We start from the raw sequence: 26,059 nt of genomic DNA, 5'->3' as shown, positions 1-26,059 counted from the left end.
GACTACTTTCCTTCAACCAGTTCCTATCCACCTCACTCCCTGATCATCCAGAGCACACTGCCTCAGTGTAATTGCAAGGATGCTGTGTGAGACAGTGTCAAATGCCTTATTGAAATCAAGATAGACCACATCCACCGCTCTACCATCATCTGTCCAGCTTCTGTTCTCATAAAAGGCTATCAAGTTGGTCAAACATGACTTCCCTTTGGTAAAGCCATGTTGACTACTTCTAATGACCCTCTTGTCCTTGATATGCCTATGGAGAGTGCCAAGGATAAGTTGCTCCATCACCTTTCCAGGGATGGTCTATAGTTACCTGGGTCCTCCATTTTACCCTTTTTGAAGTCCCTAGTACAGCCCTCAGATTATTATTCCCTTTTGTTGTTCCAAGAGGGCAGTGATGAACTAGGAAGAACTCCTCCAAGGACAATGAAGAAGGACCTCAGAGCCTTGGGACACCTGTCAAGGGCTTGAGAGCACAGTTTGTGTTCTCTTCTATCCCTCCAGTTGTGGGCAATGATGAGGGATTAGGCAGGATATCCTAGCAGATTAATACTTGGCTCTAAGCCTGGTGTCACCAGCAGGGAGTTGGGTTTGTTGACCACGGCTCGATTTACAAGAGGCCAGGCCTGTTGGCAACTGATGGGAATAGCCTATTCTACAGGGGAAAAAGGGTTTGAGGAAGGGAGTTGGCAGGGCTCCTTGACAGGGCCTTAAACTAGACTTGAAGGGGAAAGGGGATGAAACCAGTCTCTGCAGACAGGAGACTGAGGATGGTGAGAGTCAGAGGTGAAACCAGCATCCTGACTGAAGTGCAGGTGCACTAATGCACACAGTATGGGTAACAAATGAGGAGCTGGAAACCTTGGTGCAGCAGGAAAGCTATGATGTAGTCACCAGAAACATGGTGGGATGACTCTCACAACTGCAGCGCTGTAGTTGATGGCTACAGGCTCTTCAGGAGAGACCAGTCAGAGAGAAGGGATGGAGGGGTGGCCTTATACATTAGGGAGGCTCTAGACACCATTGAACTAGAGATTGAAGATGATTGGGTTGAGTGCCTGTGGGTGAGAATTAAGAGGGAAAGCCACTAAGGCTGACATTCTGTTTGGAGCCTGTTATAGACCACCCAACCAGGATGAAGAGGACACAGTCTCAAGCTGTGCCAGGGGAGGTTTAGGCTGGATGTGAGGAAGAAATTCTTCTCAGAAAGAGAGATTGGTCATTGGGATGTGCTGCCCAGGGAGGTGGTGGAGTCGCTGTCACTGGGAGTGTTTAAAAAGAGACTGGATGAGGCACTCAGTGCCATGGTTTAGTTGATTTAGATGGTGTTGGGTGATAGGTTGGACTTGATGATCTCAAAGGTCTTTTCCACCTGCTTAATTCTGTATTCTGTAAGAGGTTGATGAATTATTCTAAAAGCAGCTGGAGGCTGTCTCAAGATCACCAGACCTTGTTCTTACGGGCAACTTTAACCTGCCAGATACCTGCTGGGAACTTAACACAGCAGAGAGAAGCCAATCTAGAAGGTTCTCAGAGTGTATGGAGGATAGCTTCTTGTCACAGCTGCTGAGTGAGCCTGCCAGGGGTGAGGCTTTGCTTGATCTTCTTTTTACCAATAGAAAAGGGCTGGTGGGAGATGTGTTGGTTGGAGGCTGTCTGGGGTCCAGTGACCATGAGATAATTGAGTGTTCAATATGCAGTCAAGCTAAGAGGGGCAGCAACAAAACCTCCACTCTGGACTTCCAGAGGGTGGACTTTAGATTATTTTAGGAGCTAACTCAGAAGGTACCTTGGGAAACAGCCCTTAAAAACAAAGGGCTTCAGGAGGGCTGGACCTACTTCAAGAAAGAACTCTTGAAGGCTCAGAACAGGCTGTGCCAGTGTGCTGGAAGATGAGCTGCTGGGGCAGATGGCCAGCCTGGATGGGCAACAAGCTTGTGAATGAATTAAGGGGAAAAAAGAGGGTGTACCATCTTAGGAAGAAAGGTGAGGTAATGCAGGAAATGTTTAAGGATGTTGCTAGGTTGTGTAGGAAAAAAATTACAGAGGCAAAAGCCCACTTAGAGCTTAGACTGGCCTCTGCTTAGACTGGCCTCTGCTGTGAAGGACAACAAAAAATCCTTCTATAAATATATTAATGGCAAAAGGAGGGGCAAGGACATGGAGGGGAATATTGTAACTAAAGATGAGGAAAAGGCAGAGGTACTTAATGCCTTCTTTGCCTCAATCTTCAATAGCAGGATAGGTTATCTGCAGGACAACTGGCCTCCTGAGCTGGCAGATGGAGTCGGGGAGCAGTGTAGTTCTGCTGTAATCCAGGAGGAAGAAGTTTGAGACCTGCTCAGCCACTTGGATCCCCACAAGTCCATGGGACCAGATGGGATCCACCCTAGGGTGCAGAGAGAGCTGGCAGATGAGCTCTCCAAACTGCTCTCCATCATCATTCAACAGTCCTGGCTCACTGGAGAGGTCCTGGATGACTGGAAGCTGGCCAACACAGTCTCAAGTTGTGCCAGGGGAGGTTTGAGCTGGATGTGAGGAAGAAATTCTTCCCAGAAAGAGAGATTGGCCATTGGAATGGGCTGCCCAGGGAGGTGGTGGAGTCACTGTCCCTGGAAGTGTTGGAAAAGATACTGGATGAGGCACTCAGTGCTATGGTTTAGTTGATAAGGTGGTGTTGGGTGATAGCTGGGACTCGATGGTCATTTCCAACCTGGTTAATTCTGTGCTTCTGTGTGCATGACAAGGTACTGCTGCAGAGTGATTGACCTGCTGTTTCTTTGCCAGGGGAAGCTGGTTAACTGTGGTCTTTAAAAAGCCTCATTTACAAATAAGACTCTGTTTGATAGCTAATTAAATACAGTCAGTCTGTGAAGGTTTAGAGGAAAACAAAAGCAATTTGGTCTTTTCTAGATCTCTTCGATCCTCCTGACGATCGAGATGATGATGGGGAAGGAGAGTCGGTGGAAGAACACAAGAGTGTCATTATGCATCTGCTGTCACAAGTTAGGTTAGGAATGGATCTAACAAAGGTAAACTTGCCTGTGGGGAAGGGAGAGTGAGCCCTGAGTTCTGTGTGAATCAGTTCAGTGTTAAAGTAACAATGAAAGTGGTTTTTTTCCTAGAGCTCCATAAGCTGGGATCTCTTTAACATGGGATCTTTTTTAATTGGAGTTGTTACTGGCAGGTGAAAAATGAATACAGAATAACTATATCCAACTGCTGAACTCAGTCTGGGGATAGTAGTTTGCTGTGGAAAGTAGCTGTTTGTCCTCCTTGAGCTCCTCTTTGGAGTGCCTCTAAAGCTGGGATAGGAGGAATGCTCCCTGCAGTAGCAATGTCCTGTCTTTAGCTTTAGCAAGATCCTGTGTTTGGTGACACTCAGGAAGATACAGAGAAACCAGCAGGTGTAAAGAAGCATAGAGTGGAATGCTTGGCTTAGCTGGGCAAGGAAAGAGTTGGGATTTTGTGTGAATGTGATTCATGTTGGTGTTTGTCTTAAAGGCTGAAGGAACAGCATTCTGAAGGTGTTGATCTTCCTAGGCAGCTTGGTTAAATTCAAGCAAGTGATTCTAGACCCCAAAAAAAGGGGGAGAGGTCAACCCTGTTACTACTTTCCTGAAGTGGTTGATACCAAGTGTCCAATCTGCAACTCAAAATAGACAATGAAAAGAAGCTTTCAGCTTTGCTGGAGAAATACCCAGCAGCTCACAAGCAAACTATGGAAGTTCCTTGGCAGTTATGATTAGCAGTTGATCCCCAATGTGTCTGTTTTGGCAACTCCTGGGACAGTTGGAAGTTACCCCTCTCAAGCTGCCAAGGAGCACTTTGAGCATGCATTTTGTCTGCACCCCTTTAAAGTCAGCAGCAGCACTCAGCACTGCTCTCAATAGTGGTCTGTAGCAGGTCCACAAGAATGGAGCCCTGCAAGTGATGTTGGGGAAGATCTTTGCCTCAGTAAGGGGACACTAAAGGGCAGTTGACTCCATGACTATAACAAGGAATTGGCAGTGTGTACATAGATGAACCTAATCAGTGTGCCTGTAATTAAGAACAGCTTTTGATCAGCTCAGCCATGTAGCTGGATGTGCTCTAAGTAGGACAAGAGATGGTTCCTCCTGAATCTTTGGGTTTATACAGGATGCCAGCTAGGCCTGCACGTCAGAACTCAGGGGTGGGTCTGAGAGCACAATCAGCTTACAGGCACCAAGGCCTTGAGTTCTGTGTGTGCTATTTCCAGCACCTCTGGGTGCTCCTCTGCAGGATGCTAGCCTGTTTCAACTGCAGGTGGTGTTTTTCTTCACCCAGGTGGTGCTCCCAACTTTCATCCTCGAGCGAAGATCGCTGCTGGAAATGTATGCTGACTTCTTTGCACATCCAGATCTATTTGTCAGGTATTTGAGTTTTGAAGTGGAGCATTAACTGGTTCTGGTGCTGCTTGTGGCCTTTGTGGGCTCCCAAAAGTTGGTTGTTTTGAAGAATATCGCTTGGGAGTTTGAGCCAAGCGTCAAAGCAACCAAACTTCTAGTCGCAAAACCAACCAACCATCCAAAAAGCTTTCCTGGGTTTAAAGGACCTGCTTGTACTTCATTTTGCCTGTCCTTTCCTCTCTTTTGGCCCCTGTAGCATCAGTGACCAGAAGGACCCGAAGGACCGCATGGTTCAGGTGGTGAAATGGTACCTGTCAGCCTTCCATGCCGGCAGAAAAGGGTCGGTCGCTAAGAAGCCTTACAACCCCATCCTGGGCGAGATCTTCCGCTGTCACTGGGTGCTGCCGGGCACTGAAGGTGAAGATGACGTGGTGAGTTTCCTGTGGCATAGTTCTCCTTGCCTAGAATGCATCCCAGTAATTGCCAAACATGGATGAATGTCCTGACCAAAATGGCTCATGCTGTGTTCAAGCAGTAAAATCAACAATCCGTGGCAATTTCTTAACTGCTTTCCCCGTCTCCATCCTCCTTTGCTTTAGACAGAGGTCTAAAATATCTTGCCTAACAACATTTGAGCTATTAGTGTAATAACTATTTGACATGTTGACAATGCTTCCCTTTTTCCTGAACTGCTTTATAGCCCTGACTGAGAACTCCTTCCTTTCCAGAGCTCTGATTTATGATTTTCCCACTTCCCTAACCCCTTGTGTTTTTAACAGTGGGGTTTCTCTTCCTCACTTAAAACCCATGAAGCAGTGCACTTTCTCCAGTATATTGAATTACAAATCTTTTTGTAGCCTTCTCAGAGCTTGGATAATATTTCAGTTGTCAGGCCACTCCTCCCCCTTTTGTTTTCTCAGGGTATGTTTGGTGAAGGAAAGGGCTCTTGAGAGTAGCGCCACTTGTGATCTGCAATCCTCTGCCAGTGGATGAGCTGCTCTTTTATTTGCCAGGGTCTCAATGAGACTCAAGGATGGATCAGACTTTTCTGCACATGAACCATAACCACTGATTGCAGAGAACAGCTCTAACACTTGCAGGGCAGCCTGCAGGAAGTGCTTTTGTTGTTTTATTTTCACACCTAGGAAGTTGCAAATGAAGATGTGGGAAGCGCTGTTGTGAGATACCTCAGGCAGCCTCAGCAGATGTCAGCATGGTTGTTCAGACACAAACCATGCACTTCTTTCCCCATTTGATCCACCTCCCCCCCCATTAGTTTGCTCAAATCTTTCAGGGTTTAGGTTCCCATTTGCTGCCATAAGGATGAGACTGTATTTGTGCTTCCATTGCTTCTAATGCTGACCTGATGCTTTTCATGATTTGCCACTCTGGTTTCAGGAGTTACTCTCCACCAGGTCAGTAAACTGACAAAGTTGTTGGAATCACTGCAGTGTTGTCTTTGGAAGCCTTTAGACATGGAAACCGCTTCTCTGGGCAGCATCCAGTGTCCCCTAAGCACTGGCACTGATGCAAATCCTTTCTCCTCTCATGCAGGAACCAGTTTCAGAAGGACCAGTCCCTTGGGTCAGCAAAAGCAATGTAACATTTGTGGCAGAGCAGGTCTCTCACCATCCTCCAAGTAAGTTGTCGGTAGCTTTGCTGACAGAGATGGCATCTGGATAGGAGCCACAGTGAGGTCAGCTCCTGGTTGACATCTTGGATATCCACTTGCTCTCCAAATTTAAATGCTGAAAAGTTTTTCCCCTGGAGATTGCTTTTGTGAGAGAAAAATTGCAGGCTCAGTCGCCACATCGGTGGGAGGCGTTTTGAGATGCTTTTGGGGAGTGGATTTGGCAGTAGTAGCATTCATGACTTGTGCTGCTCTCTTTAATGCCTCTTCCTGCAGTTTCAGCGTTTTACGCAGAGTGCTTTAACAAGAGGATCCAGTTCAATGCTCACATATGGACCAAGTCCAAGTTCTTGGGAATGTCCATCGGGGTGCACAACATCGGGCAAGGTGAGTGTGCCTGCTCTGAGCTGCCACCCTGCCACCAGCCTGCTGGCAGAAAATACTCAACATCGTCCTACGAGATGCAGGGCATGTTTGAGCTGATCTAACTGGAGCTTGCCTGCCTACGAGTTGGTGATGCCTTTTCCACACTTTGTGTGTTGAAAGCATTTAGGGCCCAACTCTTCACATAAACACACCTCTCCCTGTCCTCACAGGATGGTAGGGGTTGGAAGGGACCTCTGGAGATCTTCCAGAGCAGGACCATAGAATCTAGCACAGGTCGTACAGGAACACATCCGGACAGGACTGGAAAGTCTCCAGAGAAGGAGACTCCACAACCTCTCTGGGCAGCCTCTTCCAGTGCTCTGACTCCTTTACTTTAAAGAAGTTCTTCCTCATGTTGAGGTGGAACTTCCTGTGCTGTAGTTTACATCCACTGCCCCTTGTCCTATCCTAGGGCACAAGTGAGCAGAGGCTGGCCCTCCCTTCCTGACACTCAGCCCTCAGATACTGATAGACATTGATCAGATCCTCTCTCAGTCTTGTCCTCTCCACACTAAACAGCCCCAAGTCTCTCAGCCTCTCCTCACAAGGCAGTGCTCCAGTTACATCCTTGTAGCCCTCTGTTGAACTTTTAAGTCCCTCCTGAACTGGGGATGCAGAACTGGATGCAGTATTCCAGGTGGGGCCTCACCAGTGCAGAGTAGAGGGGGAGGAGAACCTCCCTCGATCTACTGGACACACTCTTCCTAATGCATCCCAGGATCCCATTGGCCTACTTGGCCACAAGGGCACATTGCTGTCCCATGCAGAACTTGTTGTGCACCAGCAGTCCCAGGTCCTTCTCCACAGGGCTGCTCTCCAGCAGATCACCTCCCAGCCTCTTCTGGTGCAGTTTATTCTTCCTTCCCAGATGCAGGACTCTGCACTTAACCTTGTTGAACCTCTCTCACTGCTGGGCATTCTCAGCCTCTAACCCAAGCTCTTCACCTTTCCTTTTATGGTATCTCTTTGTAGGGAACAATTTCAGGACATAACAGAAAGTTTGTCAAGATTTTGCTTAATGTTTCTTGAATCTGTTTTTACTTCTGACAGGCTGTGTCACTTGCCTAGACTATGATGAACACTACATTTTGACCTTCCCTAATGGCTATGGAAGGTGAGTAAATGCTGTGTTTGGCATTTCCATCTGTAATGCCTTGCAATATTTAATGCTTAGTATTCATTGTTTAAAGGGTGACACACACATCTACCTCTTTGTAACTGCAGGTCTATCCTCACTGTGCCATGGATAGAACTGGGAGGAGAGTGCAGCATTAATTGCTCCAAGACTGGCTACAATGCTTCCATCGTCTTCCACACAAAACCATTTTATGGAGGGAAGAAACACAGAATTACAGCTGACATTTTGTAAGCAGCTTCCCTCAGTTCATCTCACTTGTTCTTCACTTTAATTACTGACAGGCAGGAGTGTGAAATACTGCAACAGCTGCATCCAGTCATTAATCTGATGGGTACCTGTCAGGGGATGCTACTTACAGCCAAGCTTTGTCAGGAGATCTGCACAGGCCTGTGTCCTGCCTTGTCCTGCTCTAGAGTGCTCTCAGCTCTTCACCAAGAGGAATTTACACTTTCACTCCTGAATTATTTGAAATGTCTTCATCATTGTTTCTCCTAAAAACACTGAAGCAAGCCTGGTAAGGCTGCTGTTTGCAGCGTGTCATTGCACCTCTGCTGCAGATGCCCGGGCAGGGAACTCGGCACAGGTTCTCACTCCTGTTCTGCTGTAATGTAACCAAATGGGACTGACAGAACGAGGGTCAGAGCTGGGCCTTAAATCCCTTCTGGACACACACTGGTGGATGTCATTTGTGAACCAGAGTGTCTGTGCTTCCCAAGAGCCTGGGGAAACAGCTTTGAGATCGTGAAACCTTTTCTAAGCTGACCACTCTATAAATCTGTCTCCAAAGCTTGTAACAAGCTTCCTAAACTCCAAGCTTAAACTCCAAGCGCCCTAGGGCAAGCCCTGCCTTACCCTGCACGAGCACTGCGTACCAAGGGTGAGCCACTCAGAGCAGCCAGTGCAAAACTTCCTGCGTACAGAACCCTCCTTTCTTTGCAAGCCATGGACATGTCGAGGGCTGATTAAACCAGTCTGTACAGCAGCTAGGATGAAATTTTGATCCTTGAGAGTCTTCCAGTTGCTGAGCAATGCCTGTTTCTTCCTCCTCAGTTCCCCCAACGACAAGAAGCCCTTCTGCTCCATCGAAGGCGAATGGAACGGCGTCATGTACGCAAAGTACACCACGGGGGTAACGCAGCTTCTTCTCCTTTGCATCAGAAATGGAGGCTCAGACTTGAAAAGTTTGGGGGGGGGTGGGGGGGGTGTGTGTACTTTTTGTGTTGTTTTTGTTCTTTTTTTTTCTTTCTGTTATTCAAACAAGCATTAAGAGTTGAGCCCTTCCTGTGAAGCTGCCCCAAAAGAGCTCCTGAGATCCTGAATTCAGGATCAGAGTCCGGAAGTTTCTTTGCTGATTTAGTCTTAAGGCCACCTGACTGTTACAGCATGAAGAGAAGGCAGAGTTGGTGTTTGGTTTTGTGTTTCCTGACCACCAGTGTACCAGAGTGTGGGTGGATATACATTTTAAGCCTAGCTAAACAACTGATTCTTATTCTCTCTAGGAGAATACTGTCTTCATAGATACCAAGAAGATGCCTATAATTAAGAAGAAGGTGAGGAAACTAGAGGACCAAGATGACTTTGAGTCTCGCTGGTAAGGACTTCAGTTAAATGCACAAATGAAGACTTGTTTTTAGTTAAGACTCAAGTGTGTAGTGAGTCTGGCCCATGCTACCCTTAATCCATGCACTGCTTGGTCACCTGTGCTCTTCAGGAGCCTGCACTGCAGGACAGAGCTGAGGTACAAAAGCAGGCTGGAGCTTTAAGGGGGAACAGGAGACCTGCAATTCTCGGTCACATCCTTGTGGCCACCAATGTTCCAGGGAGGTCTGCAGCACTTTGCTATGGCCTCAGTGCTGGCACTAGACTGTGAGGGAGACTGGGGGGAGTTGATGAAGCTCTGGGTTAATAGATATGGGGGGGATTGATAAAGTGAAACCAACCTTAATTCAAACCAGTGTGTTTTTCCAACCTCATAGCACTTTGCTTCTCTAAAGCAGTCTCTGTTCCACTTTCTCTTCCAAGCTTATGGAAGGATGTTACCTACAACTTAAAAATCCGAGACATCGACGCAGCCACGGCGGCAAAGCACGCGCTGGAGGAGAGGCAGAGAGCTGAAGCCAGAGCCAGGAAGGAGAAGGAGACGTCATGGGAAACAAGGGTGAGCGTTAGTGGCACAGTGCAAATGCCCTCTTCCCTCTGGCAGCTGCCATCAGGGACTCACAGCTGCTTGTTGCCTTGTTTCTAGCTATTCCATGAGGATGGGGAGTGCTGGGTGTACGATGAGCCACTGCTGAAGCGCCTGGCTGCCAGCAAACACTAAGTGGGTTCAAACCAGCCAGCAGGGGAGCCTTGGCTCTGCCAAGTTTACAGCTGACACCCGAGAGGCACCAGTTCACGTATGTACCCTCTGGAGAGCCTGACCCCCTCCCACTGCAGTGGTTCCTATCTCAGGGATACTGGACTTACTGATGCAGATAAGCAATTAAATTGGCTGTACAGTAATTCAGACTGGACTGTGCTCTGTTGGTAGTGCAAAGGCAGGCTCCTGGAGCCCTGTTACTGCTGCTCTAAAGCGTGGAGAATCAGGACAGTAAAGCATAGACACTCTGTATAACCACTGTGAAGGCCACGGCCTCGGTATCAGTCGCAGAATATTCCTGGGTCCTCCGTATTTAAACACCAAGAAGCAAGCTGCAAGACATCATTTAAACCTAGCTACTGTTTGCCATCTGTACATAGGAGGAGTCCTTCAAGGGACAGTGGTTAGAAACTGCTACCTAACTGTTACCTTCCCACCTGTATGATAATCAGACCTTCTGGCATCTCCGTGTCTTGCCCAAAGTAACTTTTGTTATTTTGAGATTAAAATGTACCCATAGAGAATTCTACTCAGTTCATCTTAAAGCTTCATAAAATAGATTTTTTCAAACTTCTCTTATGGACATTTTATTTATTTCATAATAAACCTTTGCAGCAAGACTGTTTCCAGCTGAGTGATGATCCAGTGTGTGTTTGATGTGGAAGGGGGTAGTGTCTCCTGACTGGCATCCTTGCAGCTAAACCCACTTCCTGAAGTAGCAAAAGCAGCAGAACTTGCAGCACCCACAGGGTAAGTCTCCTGGGCTCTACAGCCAAGCCTTGCTTCAGCTGAGGAGCTCCCTCTGCTTTAGAAATCTTTGCCTTTCTGTGCTTTAGCCTGAGGTTCAGCACTGGTCACCTAAGTGGCTGCATGAAGCACTCAAACTCTATCTTCCCCCAGTTCTAGCTGGCTTTTATTTGATTTCATCTCAGTTGTGCCTGTCTTGCACATACAGAAAAACTGAGGAGGGGGGGGGAAAAGAAGGTGGGGAGAGAGAAGCCTGAGGGAATTTTTCCTCTCCCACCCACACTCTTAACTCCTCTAGGAGAACTGTGGAATGTTTTCTTTGAGGAGCTGCAACTGGTCCAGCTCTGCAGGAGTGATGCTCAGGACAGTCTGAACAAAAAGGTGCAGCCCAACCCTTCCGAGAGCTGGAGGGGAGAATGTGGAATCTTTGTGGTGGTGGTGGTGGAGGAACTCTCCCTTTGCTCCAGATAGAAGTGGGGACTGTGGTGTTCTTAATGAGCCCAGGAGATGAATGGGAAAGGATGGCTGGAAGCTTGCTTGAGGAAAGCTTCCTCAGGATCCAAATGGCCACCTCCAGCCGCAGCCCTGTTCTAGCAGCCGCAGGTTTGTAACGGTTGGCGTTGCAGGAAGCAGCTGCACTACACAGCACTGCGGGGCACCACCTCGGTTTTATTTGAGTATCTTATGGTAAGGGAGAACATTGAGAGTTGATATGTAAGCTTTGATGTCCTTGATGGAAGTAACATTAGTCAAAGAAGATGGGGGCAAGAAAACAAGATGAGGTATTTCACCAGATGAAGAGTTCTGTACTCCTGGGACAGCTGTACTCTCAGAGTCCCCTTCGTGTCTGCCATACCCGACCACCTGCAAAGAGAGTGACCAAAGTGGTGTTCACCTGCCCCAGGCACAACAGACACAGTTAGGTGCAACTGACATAGCAACAGGAATTAGCAATGTAAGAACTGGGAACAGCACCCAGTGCAGACTTAAGATTAGAGCTCTTCTGGCCCCACCCTCCTGGGCTCTGCAAAGTTTGGCATAGCAGAAGGTGACAATGACTCACGTGGACGCTGAGCACTTTCCTCTTGCTGGTCCTGTGAGCTTGGAACCAGCTGACCAGGTCTGATTTGGTAACAGACTTCAGAGCTTCAATCTGAAACCCAAAGGAAGGAGGTTTAAAGTAGCACAGGGATGACTCTCTACCACCTCCCATGAGACAAAAGCACCTTCACAGAATCACAGAATGTTAGGGGCTAGAAAGGACCTTGACAGCTCATCCAGTCCAACCCCCCCTGCCAGAGCAGGGTCACCTAGAGCAGATCACACAGGAACACATCCAGGTGGGGTTTGAGTATCTCTAGAGGGAGACTTCACAACCCTCCTGGGCAGACTGTGCCAGTCTTCTGTCACCCTCACAGTGGAATTTTCTTCCCTCCTGTTTCCAGGGAACTTCCTATTCCTCAGCTTCTACCATTGCCCCTTGTGCTGTCTTTGGGCATCACCCAGCAGAGCCTGGCTCCATCCTCTCAGCACTCACTCTTTACATATATAACAGAGTACATTTTTCTACACAATGCAGAAAAGCTCTTCCTTTAATCTTTGGGAATATGCTCTAGCCAGTGGCACTGTCAGCACTCACTCCTTATAAACATATTGAGATATCTTTATAAACATGAATGAGGCCCCAGCTCCTTCAGGCTCTCCTTGCAAGAGAGATGCTCCACTCCCCTTTTTAGTCTAGAGTGGAGTTTTAAGTAGTAGCATGAATCTCTCTTTTTAAGCTTTGCTTTTAGAGCTGCTGCAAAAGGGAACCTGTGAGTGTTGCATGTGCCATCCCCTAAAACCAACAAGAGACCACCAACCTCCCGGGCAAGCCTGTCAAAGAGATACTGCTGTGTCACAACTTCATTCCAGTTCCTGTCTACTTCTTCTCCAAGATGGGAGTCCTCACATTCTTTAAGTTTGATCAGTGCTGTAACCTGCATTTGAAAAAGACCATTAGGAAATGGAGGCATTTTAAGCCTTTGACACTGACAGTTACAGTGAAAGACACCCCCCCCCCCCCCCCCCAGTGCCATGCAGAAGGTGGTTCCTTGCTTTCAGACCTCAGTGTTAAGTGACCAGAGAATGACTGCAGAGCAGGCTAAGTGGCAGCATTCACAGAGTCCTGTGTGCAGATAAAGCTCAGAAACACACCAGAGGTGTAACTGAAGCCTTCTCCAGTCTGGCTGTCACTTAGCAGTGCAAGGAAAAGCTTTTCAAGAGGAGTTTTACCTGGGTGCTAAAAGCCTCTTCAGTTAAATGCTTGATTTTCTCTTCAAAGCAGGAAAGAAACTCTTCTATTTTCTTGTCAACCAATTCAGAACTAGAAGAGAGTTCAATAATTAAATCAGGCAGGAAAAAAAGGGAACAAAATCAAACCAAGCCAAAAAGCAAATACTGCAGGGTAAAGCAGCAGAACAACCCTCCACTGATGGAGGACTGTTTAAGACAGGCTTGCTCCCCCCCTATCCTTCAACACCAACCTTCCTCCTCCTCCTCCTGGTGTTGAGGAAAAGAACCAGTGCTGACTTTGAGCTGTATTCAGCACTGTTCAAGCACAAGGGCTCCAGCTAAGCAGGGAGTGGGTGGTGATACACCCAACAGCAGCAGGTGTCAGACTGCTCTGTCAGGCCTGAGCCCTGCACAGGGCCAGCTCTGCTCTGTTGGACTAAGACAAAGGAAAATGTGCTGCATGCACTGTGAGGTTTCTAAACCTTTCAGAGGACGCAGCCCTCACTACTGGAAGTGCCATCCAAATGTAACAACTAGAGGCAGCAGTGGCCTGTGCTAATTAAGCTCTCAGCACCACAGCAGCAGCTGTCAACAGTTGTTCTTCACAGAACCTTCCAGTCTGGCAGGTCAGATACCTGCAGCTGGCCCCAGCTTGGAACAAACCCACATGAGGATTCTGCCTGCTCTGCAGGATGGCTTTGGTGACGGCTTGTGTTCTTCTGGCAGAGGCTCCTCAGACCTTCTGTGTCATGTTTTACCTCCTCTTTGGATTACTTCTCCCTGTTATAGTCAGGCCTGCTGCAGTGTTAAGAAGCTTAAGGCTTTATTTAGAGGGTGGTTTTCAGTCACTATCTTGCAAGTTGCAGCAGCCTCACAAGCCAAAGCCAGGGTGACTCTAGTGACATTCCCTTTGGGCTCACAGAAAAACAAAAACCCTCTCCATGGGTTGACATAGGTGTGACCTCCTAATGAGGGCAGGTGCACAGAAAAGCTCAAGCAAGAGCAAACTGGTATCAGCTGTGACCTAATCAAACAGAGCGAGCAAAGACTAAGGGGAGGTCTGCTGTCCCTCCAGCTGCCTGCTGTGTAAATACCCAATTACACACAGGAGAAACACGGGCACAGAGCTGGCTGCATACCTCACTAGACCCCCGGAGGCTCCCATGTCCAATGCCTGAACGTGCAAGGGCCACTGGGCATCTTGTATAAGCTTCACTCCTCTAAAACCAGCTGCCATAAGGTGCTGAAGTCCTTACTGAGCTGACAGCAGCAGCCCCTGCTGTCCCAGAGGTGCTCTGTGCTGCAAACCAGCAAGGAACACCCAGCTGACTGGAGTCCAGGCGGTCAGACCCATGCAACACCTTCTGGAGCAGAGCAGGTCTGCAGCAGTCAGGAGGATGTGGTGGACACGGTGCAGAAGGGTCACCAGAAACGGGCACTGGCAGCTCAGGGGCCACTCCCATGGCCCAAGCGTGGGAGTGGTGACCAACATTAACCACAGAGGAGCACTTACTTGTATTTAGTTGCCTGGGTTGCTACTGTGACTGAGAAGCCAAGAATCCCAGAGGTGTTCCTGCAGGTAGGGTACACGTGGTAGCTTCAAGAGAAAACAAAACAGGAAAGGGAGTTGCCAAAGCAGCCACTCCACAAGCACAACTACAGTTCCATTTACAGCAGCCTCGTGCTGCAAGTTGGAAGTGTTGGCACTTCAGAAAGGAGAACCTGCCCTGTCAGTTCTCAGCAGGCTTCCTGCATCCCTGCACCTCAGCTTTTCTCATTTGCAGGAAAGGCTTTTGAAGTTTGGCAGAGAATTTGTGTTTGTGCTGCCACAAACCAGTTCAGCAGTGACACACCTAGGGCTGTGAAAAGCTTGCTCCAGTTCCCTGAGGAGGAAGGGTGGCTCTGAGGAACTGGGAGCTGATTTGGGAAGGGGAGGAAGCACCTGATGCTGAGTAATTCCAACTTAACACTCTGGTAATAAATGCAAACCTCAAGAGGACTTGGAAGCAGCTGGGCTGCAGCTTACACTGGGTCTGCTCGTGGCTTTGATGAGGTCATGCTGTGGTCTGCATGGCACTAATGCAGGAATCTGCCACTGTCCAGAGGGAACAGCAAGAGCAGGTACAGAGGAGCTCCACAGTGAACTCACCCCAGGGTCTGCTTGGTTCTCAGGAAGTCAAAGCATGGCTCTTCCATGTGCATCTGAAACACAGCACAGATGTGTTACAGCAGAAGTGATGCTCCTCTGCAGGCACAAACATCAGCACAGGGTGAGCACCACTGAAGCGTGGCCCTGCCCACTGAATTCAGAGATCTAAGTCACCTGGTAGCTAAGGCAATGGTCTTCCAGACTGTCTGTCACTGCAGCACTGGGGGAATCCTGTCCCCAGCGCTCTCATCAGTGAGCAACAGCTCTCAGCTGTCCCTCTCCTACCATTTCCCCCATGCACTGTTTCCAGGGCAGACACCTGGATGAGTTACAAGAGAAACACTAACATACCACAAGCAGCTCCATGAGGGTATATTCTCTTAGGTTCCTGGCACCTGACTGGAGAGAAAAGGGAGAATTTAGGCTGATTCCATGGAGGTCAATGCTGCAGGTCAGGCTAAGGAGACAGCTGCAGCACACAGCTCAGCCTGGGCTGCAGCACTGCAGTACAGTTCTCAGCAAGGACAGATGGGAAGGTCTTGGTTTCTGCAGGGGCCTCAATAATGGCCTTCAGGAGAGAGGGCTGAGCCCAGGATCATGACATCAGTGGTAAGGACACCAGAAAATCACCAGCCCAGGTCTAGCACAGGCAGGGAGGGGAAGGTGCCAGTTTCAAGGAACCACAGAGCTGTGAGAGCCCAGCTGGGTTTGGCCTCTTAGGCCAAGGGCATGCACTCACATGAGGCTTTGGTGCACTCTTAACATTCCTGCCCAGGGAATGCTCTCAGTGCTGGGGCACCAGCAGAGGGAGCAGGCCCAAAGAGCTGCTGGTACCTGGTAGTAGACGGTCACCTCCGAGTTGGCATCGCCTCTGTTGAGCGTTTTCACCTTGCAGAGCAGGTGTGTGCTTGGCAAGTCCACCACCCGGAACTGCACAGGGCAGGGATGGGCCAGGGGAGCAAACTGGAGCTTTCTGAAGGGAGCACAAACAGCAAAGCATCAATCCCTTGCTCACATCTTAGCCAAAACCAGTAACAGACCTAGGCCGTGATGCCCTTGGTCTGACCTTTCCCTTCCCGTTCCCTAAAGCCCAGCACTGTCCTGCTTGAACTGCCACGAGGAGCAGCCACCTCCCACAAACACTCAGGAGGGGTGAAGGGAGCTTCTGAATTGCTCCCAGCCTGGCCCCCTTCTCCAGAAATGGATCTTGCCTTGATAGCACTTTCCACATCACAAATGATGCAAGAGCCAAGAGATACTCACCCAATGACACACTTGAGAAAATCCTTGGCTTCCTAGGAAAGCATAAAGGAGCTTTATTTGTAAGAGAATTATTACCCCAGCTCACTGCCTGCTGGAGAAAGTGACCCCAAGCAGGGCACAGCTGAGCCCTCTCACCCACACAGATCCCTGCCCCCTTGCCCTGTTCCACTCCCTGGGACACCTCTGCACCGCACTGCAAAGCAAAACGAGCTCCAGGCAGCTTCCTGCCCTGCAGCTGCTCCAGCAGGAGCACACAGAAGCCAGAGAAACAGCATCAGACACCACCACAACACAGCACGAGGTATGGCCCTTCCTGGGCAAGAACTTGGGAGCTCAGGGAAGGAAATTCTTGGGCTTCAGTGGAAGAAACGTGAGGAAGAGACACAGTAAAAGTGATGTGGGAGTTGGGGTGCGTGTGCCACACTGTGAAAGGAGCTTAGGTCAAAGAGGGGCATTTTGAGTGAAGATCCTCAGGTGCTCTCCACAGCTGACATTACACTGCTCTGCACCTTTTCTTTAGGAGGATTTAAAGAGTGTAAGGACAAACCACAGCCTAAGACAAACATCTTGGCACAAGTCCTAATCGCAGAAGGTTCCTCTCCCGTGCCACGCACAGGCACTCTGGGGCACTGGGTACACGGAGCTAAGCCTCTTTCCAGAAGCCCAACAGGAGCTATGTGTGACCCAGTCCCAGCACAGCTGTCTGATGAACACTGCAGGTGTTTGACAGGGCTGAGGATGATTGGCCCTCAGCAAGGTTTGATCAAACCATGCAAGCAGTGCAGTTTCCAGGATAGCTGCACTGGGAGGGGAGCTTCCCGGTGTGGGCACAGCTGTGGCAGTTTCTCATTATCAAATGCAGCAAAGCAACAGAGCAAACACCACAAAACCAGTGCCAGCTGGGGAAGCAGCCCACAGCTGGATTTCTACTATGCATTTCCCTTCTGCAGTTTAAATCTAAACTCCTGGAAACTTCTGTTCACACTGGCACCCATGGAGTGCCCCGAGGCTTCTCCAGACCAGCACTGCTGAGCTGTTAAGAGGTGAAGCCTCCAGGTGAGCACTGGAGTTCTGGCAATCAAGTTCAAGCACATCTGAAGAATCATAGAATTGTCAGGGTTGGAAGGGCCCTCAAGGATCATCCAGTTCCAAGCCCCCTGCCATGGGCAGGGACACCTCACACTACAGCAGGTTGCTCACAGCCACATCCAGCCTGGCTGCAAAAACCTCCAGGGATGAGGCTCCCACCACCTCCCTGGGCAACCTGTGCCAGTGTCTCACCACCCTCATTGTGAAGAGCTTCTTCCTAACATCCAATCTCAATCTACCCATTTCTAGTTTTTTCCATTCCCCCCAGTCCTATCACTCCCTGATACCCTACAAAGTCCCTCCCCAGCTTTCTTGCAGCCCCCTTCAGATACTGGAAGGCCACAATTAGGTCTCCTCAGAGCCTTCTCTTCTCCAGACTGAACAGCCCCAGCTCCCTCAGTCTGTCCCCACAGGAGAGGGGCTCCAGGCCTCTGGAGTGCTGCAGCTGCACTTACCTTGCTGGTGAAGTTTCCCTGCACCAGACCCTCTACGAAGAGCTGTGACTTGAAGGCCTTGACGAAGGAGGCCAGGGACTCCACGGAGAGGCCTTTCATCAGAGCCTGGTATTTGTCTGTCATGGACCACCTGCCGTGCTCCAGGATCAGCAGGCGCACATCCCTGCCACGCGAGAGGCAAAGCACAACCACAGCCCATCAACTGCTTTTAAAGACATCCCATTTCTGACTCAGGGTCATACTGGGGACAGGGAGAGGGTCCCCAGGAGCATTGCTGTGGGCTAACTCTGCCCTCCCTCCACATCTGCTGTTGTCTACAGGTTGCTTCAGAATCACAGAATGTTAGGGGCTGGATGAGACTTCCAAAGATCATCCAGTCCAATCCCCTGCCAGAGGAGATCACACAGGAGCACATCCAGGTGGGTTTTGAATATCTCCAGAGAAGGACACTCCACAGCCTCCCTGGGCCACCTGTTCCAGTGTTCTGTCACCCTAACAAGGAAAAAATTCTTCCTCCTGTTTCCATGGAACTTCCTCTGCCTCAGCTTCCACCATTGCCCCCTGTGCTGTCATTGGGCATCACCCAGCAGAGCCTGGCTCCAGCCTCTGGGCGCTCACCCTGCACATCTTTATCAACATGAATGGGGTCAGCCTCCTCCTCTCCAAGCTAAAGAGCCCACAGCTCCCTCAGGCTCTTAAGGAAGATGTTCCACTCCATTATTTTCATGGCTCTGCACTGGACTCTTTCAAGCAGTTTTCTGAGGGGCCCAGAACTGGACACAATACCCCAGATGGAGCCTCACCAGAGCAGAAGGGGAGGAGAGCCTCTCTGACCTACTAACCACAGTCCTTCTAATCCAGCCCAGAATGGTATTGACCTTCTTGGCCACAAGAGCACATTGCTGGCTCATGTCAACATCCCATCCACTAGGACTCTCAGGTCCTTTTCCCCTTCACAGCTCTCCAACAGGTCTGTCCCCAGCCTATCCTGCTCCATGGGGTTGTCCTTTCCCAGGTGTAAGACTCTACCCTTGCCCTTGTTGAATTCCATTCAGTTTCTCCCTGCCCAGCTCTCAGCCTAAGTCTGGCTGAAAGGCAGCACAACCCTCCTGTGTCAGCCACTCCTCCCAGTTTGGTGTCATCAGCAAACCTGCTGGCAGTGCCCTCTGTGCCCTCCTCCAGGTCATTGATGAATATATTGACTAGGTCGAAGTGGTGTGGCTCAGTTGGTAGCACATAAGACCCCTAATAGGAAGGTTGTGAGTTCAAGCCTGCAGTGGGCAGTAGTGACAGGTTGGACTCGATGATCTTTGAGGTCTCTTCCAACCTTAGTAATACTGAAACATACTGAACTGGTCCCAGTATTGACCCCTGAGGGACTGCACTAGATACAGGCCTCCAACTAGACTGCCCATCTTCCATGTCCAATCTAATCCACACATCTGATGTGCTGGTTGCAGAGCTGCTTGAGCTAAGCTACAAACTCACTCTGGAACAAGTCTCTACCAGCACAGAGCAGCAATTCCTGAGCTCTGCAGCTGAACCTCAGCACTCAGTGTGCAGTCACCTTTTGCCCTCCCCCAAAACTTACTTGGACAGAGTCTCAGGTTTGATGAGGATGTTGAAGTAAGTTTTCTTCAGCTGCTCTGTTATCATTTCAAAAACTGCTGGAGTAAAGCTGAAGTCAGACAAGTAATCAATGATGAGCTGAAATAGAAGCTGTAAAAGAAACAGTTTTAAGTCAGGAGGTTTTGGGTTGGTTTTGGTGTGGGTTGGTTTGTTAGGAGCCAATTTAAAGTTAGTGCTAATGCAGTAACAACAAATACCATCGTTACCTGGTTAACATCAGAGACACACCCCGTGCTCAAAGTCAGCTCTGAGCAGCCCAACAAAGGAAAACTACACCCCAAGTATATTCAGAAGCTGTACCTCCAAAGTCAAATTGTGACCAAGCCCCTTTCCAGACACTTCTCCAGACAGTGTGCAGATCACAGGATGTTGGAGGTGGGAAGGGACCTCCAGAGATCGAGTCCCACCCCCCTGCCAAAGCAGGATCACCCAGGGCAGGCTGCACAGGAATGCATCCAGGTGGGTTTGGAAACTCTTCAGAGAAGGAGACCCCAAAACCACTCTGGGCAGCCTGTTCCAGGGCTCTGTCACCCTCACTGGGAAGAAGTTTCTCCTCATGTTGAGGTGAAACCTTCTGTGTTCAAGTTTGTATCCATTGTTCCTTGTCTTATTACTGCACACCAGTGAAAAGAGCTTGGCCCCCTCCACCTGACACCCACCCCTCAGATATTGATGGACATTGATCAGATCCCCTCTCATTCTTCTCAAGACTACACAGCCCCAGGTCTCTCAGTCTCTCTTTACAGGGGAGATGCTTAAGTCCCCTGACCATCCTTGTGGCTCTAAATAGCCTTAGCTTGTAGATGGAGAGGCTCTAACACTCCAATGGAGACACATAGCTCCTTTTAAGGAACAGCAGTTGAAGCCTTAGTGGAGATACAGTTATGAACATGAGGATGATTTCTCTTAAGTCAGCTTAAGGTCAGTCACTGGAGCTTGTGTGAGTTAGCAAACCACCTCTTTATACACATCAGCACAGCAGAAAGCATTTGCTGCATTCCCCTCTCCTCCAGTTTTCAGTAGCCCATCCCAAAAGCCAGCCAGGCTCCAGTGCCAGGAGCACCAGCTCCCGAGGTGAGGAGCAGCACAGCCAGAGCTGCTCAGCAGCACTTACAGGTAGTTTGTGGTTGAATCCTTTCACTCTTATGACCAAGCCGTGCTCCCCAGCCACCAGCTTGTACTCCAGCTGAGCCACGTCTGCCTCGTAGGCTGGCTCACCCAGGTTGTGGGACAGGATGTTTACAAACGTATCAAACAGAACTATGCTGGAGGGGGGGAAAAGGGCAGAGTGAGACAAGCAGCATGAAATAAACACCAAACCCCAATATGCTCAGTGCTTCACACACAACTTCTCCAGCAGAAATTAATACTTGACCACAACCAGATTCAGAAAGAACCTGCCAATAAGCCTGAGAAGGCAGAGGGGAAGTTTCCTTTTGCCAGAAAGCTCCTGACACTACTTCAGCTTTCTTTGGCCATTCAAATATCCTTTGCAGTGAATCAGATTTCAGCTTCCCACGATTTCAGATTTCTTCAAGGTAGGAATGCACCTGGTAATGTGCTAATACTCAACACAGTGATTAATACAGAGGAATACAGAATTAACCAGGGTGGAAAAGACCTTTGAGATCATCAAGTCCAACCTACCACCCAGCACCCTCTAATCAACTAAACCATGGCACCAAGTGCCTCATCCAGGCTGTTTCTAAACACTTCCAGGGATGGTGACTCCACCACCTCCCCAGGCAGCCCATCCCAATGGCCAGTCACTCCAAGCAGCTGTGTGCTCCAGTAAGGACCTGCTGCAGAACCACCCTACACAACCACAAATAAACCCAGGAGCAAAACTAAGAAGATGAGAAAAGGAGGCCTTCTGTTCTGGCTTTAAATTCCTCTCTCTCCATGGTTTCTCTCTAGGCATGGTAAATGAGTGGCTCTGCAAGACAAGCAGCAATAACACAATCCTCACTTCTCTGCAGACTGCTGGATCAGCGGCGAGATGAGATGGAATCGAACATAACCTGGGGGGTGGAGAAGGGAAAGGAAACTCCAGTGAGCAACTGTATCCAAAGGGACAGCCTCTGAAGTCATCAGATGGATTTCCATCAGGCTGTCCTTTGGGCACAGTCTGAGTCTAACCAAAAAGGTTATTCAGCTTAAGAAGAGATTCTTGCTCACGTTAAGTCACCATCACACATCACTTTTCCGCTCCAAAGCCTTCCCTTCACATTTCCCAAAGAGGAGCCAGCACAGAGCTGTGCTTTGCAGAGTACTAACTCAGGAGGTGTGACTAACACAAACACACACTCCACAGGACATGTGTTTAACAGACACCAAAACTGTGGCAATCTGCTCGAAAGCAGCAATGTTTTCCCCACATTAGTCTCAGATCCAGGCTGCATTCTCTCTGCTTGCAGTCACTTCTGATTAATGTGCTCCTTGGTCCTCAAGCCCTTGTCTCAGTGTTGGACTCTGCCTGCCCACAGTCCAGCAGTCAGCAAATCCCAGTGACTCCACTTTTGAACCTGAGGTAGGTTTCCTTTGCTGAGAGGTAGCTGAACTGCTTTTTTTGTTGCAGCTGACAAGCACACCAAAAGGAATGGGAAAGAGCTGACAGCAAACACTGGGTTTAAATGGAGAGCACTGTCAGGGGTTCACAGGATCACAGAATTATTGAGGCTGGAAAAGACCTCTGAGATCATCAAGTCCAGCCTAGGACCTAACACCAGCACAGCAGCTAAACCAGGCCACCAAGTGCCACATCCAAGCTTTTCTTAAAGACCTCCAGGGATGGCCACTCCACCACCCCCCTGGGCAGTCCATCCCAGTGCCCAATCAGCCTTTCTGTCAGGAAGTGCTTCCTAATATCCAACCTAAACCTCCCCTGGCACAGCTTCAGGCCATGCCCTCTTGTCCTGTCACAAGCTGCCTGGGAGAAGAGCCTGACCCCCACCTGACTACAACTTCCTTTGAGGTAGTTGTAGAGAGTGATAAGGTCCCCTCTAAGTCTCCTCCAGGCTGAACACCCCCAGCTCCCTCAGCCTCTCCTCATCAGACTTTCCCTCCAGCCCCCTCACCAGTCTGGTTGCTCTCCTCTGGACCTGCTCCAGCACCTCAATATCCTTCCTGAAGTGAGGGGCCCAGAGCTGCACACAGTGCTCCAGGTGAGGCCTCACCAGCGCTGAGCACAGGGCAGAATTCCATCCCTGTTCCTGCTGGCCACACCGTTCCTGATCCAGGCCAAGATGCCATTGGCCTTCCATGCCCCCTGGGCACACTGCTGGCTCATGTCCAGCTGCTGTCACCCAGCACTGTCAGGTCCCTCTCTGCCAGGCTGCCCTCCAGCCACTCACCCCCAGCCTGTAGCCTGCATGAGGTTACTGTAGCCAGAGTGCAGGACCCAGCACTTGGCCTTGTTGAATCTCATACCACTGGCCTCAGCCCACTGACCCAGCCTGGCCAGGTCCCTCTGCAGCACCCTCCTACCCTCCAGGGTTATTTGCCTTCACACAAAGCAGAGGGAATGCCCTGTTCTTCACAAGGCCCTCAGGCACTTACCTTTGGGGATTTTGAATTTATCATCCTTCCTGTACCAGAGGCAGCCTTGTTGGGTGCTGACTGTTTTGACTGGGTATTCTGTTTCAGGGCAGTCAGCAACTTTCAAAGCAAAGTCAGTGGCTATAAAAAACAAGACAACAACAAACAACACACAAGCAAAAAGTTAGTAGGCTTTACAGATACAGCCAAGGCTACACTCATGGAGGTCTTCCAAATCACCACCACCACACATTTTCCCTCTCCCAGTTTGCCAGATGATAATGCAATAATGCTTCCTTCCCATTTGTTTGGGCAACAAAGCCAGATGGTACTTAGATGTCTGCAAACCCAGCAGGACCAAGCAAATAAAACTGCTCCTCTAGGGTGCCTGGAGCTCTGCAGTAACTCTGAGTGTCTGAGGCCTGCTGTGGCTATGTGAGCTGCACTTTTACACCTCAAAACCCCAAACCAAACAGTTCTCAAGCTCATACATAAAAGAATACTAACTAAAAGTCAAATGAACAGAGGGGGTTGTGTTTGTTTAGGGTTGTTTTTCATTTGGGTGTTTTGGTTTAATTTTTATGGTGCCAAAGCAGGCTGATGTTCAGACAAAAATGAAGCTTGCTTCCACACCACAGAAAATGCTCAAGTGAATGACTGGAACACTTCATCCATGCTCAAGTGCCTTACCTATGTATTTGTTTTCTTCTGGAAGGTGCAAATCCTGATTTAACTCGAAGTCACTGGCCCATAAGTCACTCCAGTACTTGTCAATGTCTATTAGGAACCATAAAACACATTTAGTCCAGCAGGCAGGTGATGCTGTCCCCTTTCCTAGGCCACTCCTGTCATCTTTCAGCTGTCTCCATGAAGATCTACAAGAGGTGTTTCCCATCACCTTGGTCATTGTGACTGCTAAATCCTTTCCCAAACACCCCCCTGGAGCAGGACTGAAGCAGTCCTATTACAAAGTAAATCAAGCCTGCCTGCATAATAATCCAGCTCCCAACATGCTCTGGCCCTCACTGTTTGTGTTCTTCTGCCTGTCTAGGGCTTGAATGGCAGCCAAGATGAGGGCTGGCTGGGATCCCCACATCCTGAAACCACACTAAATTAGAGAGTGGGAATCAACTGATAGCAAACAAAGGACAACATCTGACTGCTGACAGGGCAGTAAAGCACTGAGGGCTCATTGCCCTCCTTCCATATGATACTGTTTGGTGTTGTCACCTTTTACTCTCTCTAAGCAGGACCCAGAGTTCTCCAAGTTGCTGCTGCTGTTTACCTTCTACGCTGTACTGTGTTCCAAACCACCTCTCATTCAGCTGGCATTGGCCTTCGTTGGCAGCAGACAGCAAAACCAGGTTGGCTCTCTGAGGACTGAGCTGGTTAAGGGCATCAGCAATGATCTACAAGGTCAAGACATATTTCAGTTCAGTACAACTCTGGCAGCCTTCCTGCTCTGACCACATGAAGAACAAGACACAAGGAGTCTACAAGAAGGGGAGATTTGCTTTCTGAGCACGTGTGGCAGCTTCAGGCTATGCCTTTAGCATTGTTCACAGATCTCCAGCAGAAAGTAGTAAAAATGTAAATAAATCACTACTGGGCATGAAAAGGAAAATAAAGATAAGTCTAAACAATCCCAGTGGAGAGATAAAGGACTAAAACTGGTTGTACCAAAACAATCTCTCTCCTTGCTTCTTCGCTCTGGGAGGGATACCAACTTGCTTCTGCTTGATCTTGGCTGCACTGTTTCTGTTAAGTCTAACATTCCTCTGCTCCTCTCTCTTTTCCCTTCTGTACAGGGGGATAAGGGGGAGCAGAGAGGAAGAAGCTAGTAGCTTCCCCTGGTCTTTGGCTGTCTGTTAATTGTAAGTTGTGCTGTCTGTTAATTGTAAGTATCTGTAACTAGTGTAAATCCTGTATGTTTGTACACACTCACTGCATTCCATTGTAGAGTGTAGTTTTGCTTGTAAAATACAGCCTTCATTTGCTTCCAACTGAGCTGCTCAGGCAAATTTAATGTTGGGGGGGAGGGGATTTCAACCCACCACAGCATGAGAAGAGAGTGACTTAATTAACACAAACCCTGTATGATGCTTAACATCATGCCTACATCATATAGGATGCCTGGGTCTTCTCTACATCCAAACATGTACTCAAGAGTTCCAAGAACAGTTACCTCAGGCTTGTATTCAAACAAGAGCTGGTCTCCTGTCAGAAAATCCTCCTTCTGAAACAGCTGCATGTTCTCACAAAGGCTTTCCACATAGTCAACTGGATCTGTCTGTAGGCAAATGGGCAAAGCTATTTTTCACATCATCACCAAACATAACACATCTGAGAAGAGCCTGGCTGGCCAGGTTTGTTGAGCATGAGTTGCACACTCTGCTTGTTGCAGCCTTCAGTTTTTGTTATTAAACTTAAATAGGTTTCATAAGCATACCTAATGGTCAGGACTCCTCTGAGAATCCCCAAGTATCAGACATCAGCTTTACAGAAGAAAGGGCCTTGAGCACACATTTGCAGTCATTACACCTACGAGGTTAAAGACCCAGTGGAATGCACTCCTTGGCCCCAGGGAACACCAGCAGGGTCACACCATGCAAGGTTTAAAGTGATATGGAAGCTGGAAAGAGCAAGCTGAAGAACTGCTGCTGCTACAGGAGCACCTCTGATACTGCTCCTGACCCAAATTCTCTGCCAAGATGCACAGGAAGAGCTCCTCCCACTTGGACATACAAGTTGCTGGAACATGCCCAGAGAAGGGAAAAAAGGCTGAGGAGGGGTCTGGAGCACAGCCCTGTGAGGAGAGGCTGAGGGACCTGGGGGTGTTTAGCCTGGAGAAGTGGAGGCTCAGGGGAGACCTTATTGCTGTCTACAACTACCTGAAGGGAAGTTGTAGACAGGCAGAGGTTGGTCTCTTCTCCCAGGCAACCAGCACCAGAACAAGAGAACACAGTCTCAAGCTGTGCAGGGGGAAGTTT

At 49.1% G+C, this 26,059-nt stretch overlaps 2 protein-coding genes across 5 annotated transcripts in view; one reads left to right on the top strand and one right to left on the bottom strand.

Moving 5' to 3' along the window:
• OSBPL9 (oxysterol binding protein like 9) overlaps positions 1 to 10,540 on the top strand; it is a 94,466-nt gene extending 83,926 nt beyond the window's left edge. For all 4 annotated transcript variants that reach the window (XM_054165106.1, XM_054165105.1, XM_054165107.1 and 1 more), the window contains 11 exons: positions 2,917 to 3,035; positions 4,312 to 4,397; positions 4,630 to 4,804; positions 5,928 to 6,012; positions 6,280 to 6,390; positions 7,480 to 7,543; positions 7,654 to 7,794; positions 8,618 to 8,696; positions 9,067 to 9,158; positions 9,590 to 9,725; positions 9,813 to 10,540. In XM_054165106.1, coding sequence (XP_054021081.1) covers positions 2,917 to 3,035; positions 4,312 to 4,397; positions 4,630 to 4,804; positions 5,928 to 6,012; positions 6,280 to 6,390; positions 7,480 to 7,543; positions 7,654 to 7,794; positions 8,618 to 8,696; positions 9,067 to 9,158; positions 9,590 to 9,725; positions 9,813 to 9,887 — 1,163 coding nt within the window. In that variant the 3' untranslated portion in view covers positions 9,888 to 10,540. The remainder of the gene's footprint in view (positions 1 to 2,916; positions 3,036 to 4,311; positions 4,398 to 4,629; positions 4,805 to 5,927; positions 6,013 to 6,279; positions 6,391 to 7,479; positions 7,544 to 7,653; positions 7,795 to 8,617; positions 8,697 to 9,066; positions 9,159 to 9,589; positions 9,726 to 9,812) is intronic.
• A 752-nt stretch (positions 10,541 to 11,292) lies between these two features.
• Positions 11,293 to 26,059, bottom strand: part of NRDC (nardilysin convertase) — a 41,398-nt gene continuing 26,631 nt past the window's right edge. The window contains exons 15-31 of the mRNA XM_054165118.1: positions 25,255 to 25,359; positions 24,355 to 24,478; positions 23,760 to 23,846; positions 23,091 to 23,210; positions 21,502 to 21,553; positions 20,647 to 20,797; positions 19,495 to 19,622; positions 17,904 to 18,066; positions 16,360 to 16,391; positions 15,931 to 16,069; positions 15,448 to 15,495; positions 15,097 to 15,149; positions 14,461 to 14,544; positions 12,948 to 13,038; positions 12,536 to 12,652; positions 11,737 to 11,826; positions 11,293 to 11,537 (exon numbers count right to left, since the gene is read on the bottom strand). Of these exons, the coding sequence (XP_054021093.1) occupies positions 11,343 to 11,537; positions 11,737 to 11,826; positions 12,536 to 12,652; positions 12,948 to 13,038; positions 14,461 to 14,544; positions 15,097 to 15,149; positions 15,448 to 15,495; positions 15,931 to 16,069; positions 16,360 to 16,391; positions 17,904 to 18,066; positions 19,495 to 19,622; positions 20,647 to 20,797; positions 21,502 to 21,553; positions 23,091 to 23,210; positions 23,760 to 23,846; positions 24,355 to 24,478; positions 25,255 to 25,359 (1,779 nt within the window). The 3' untranslated portion in view covers positions 11,293 to 11,342. The remainder of the gene's footprint in view (positions 11,538 to 11,736; positions 11,827 to 12,535; positions 12,653 to 12,947; positions 13,039 to 14,460; positions 14,545 to 15,096; positions 15,150 to 15,447; positions 15,496 to 15,930; positions 16,070 to 16,359; positions 16,392 to 17,903; positions 18,067 to 19,494; positions 19,623 to 20,646; positions 20,798 to 21,501; positions 21,554 to 23,090; positions 23,211 to 23,759; positions 23,847 to 24,354; positions 24,479 to 25,254; positions 25,360 to 26,059) is intronic.

This window comes from Dryobates pubescens, chromosome 11, assembly GCF_014839835.1.
Source record: "Dryobates pubescens isolate bDryPub1 chromosome 11, bDryPub1.pri, whole genome shotgun sequence".
Lineage (NCBI taxonomy): Eukaryota > Metazoa > Chordata > Aves > Piciformes > Picidae > Dryobates > Dryobates pubescens.
Note: the sequence above shows the minus strand (reverse complement) of the source record. Positions and strands in the feature narration are given on the sequence as shown.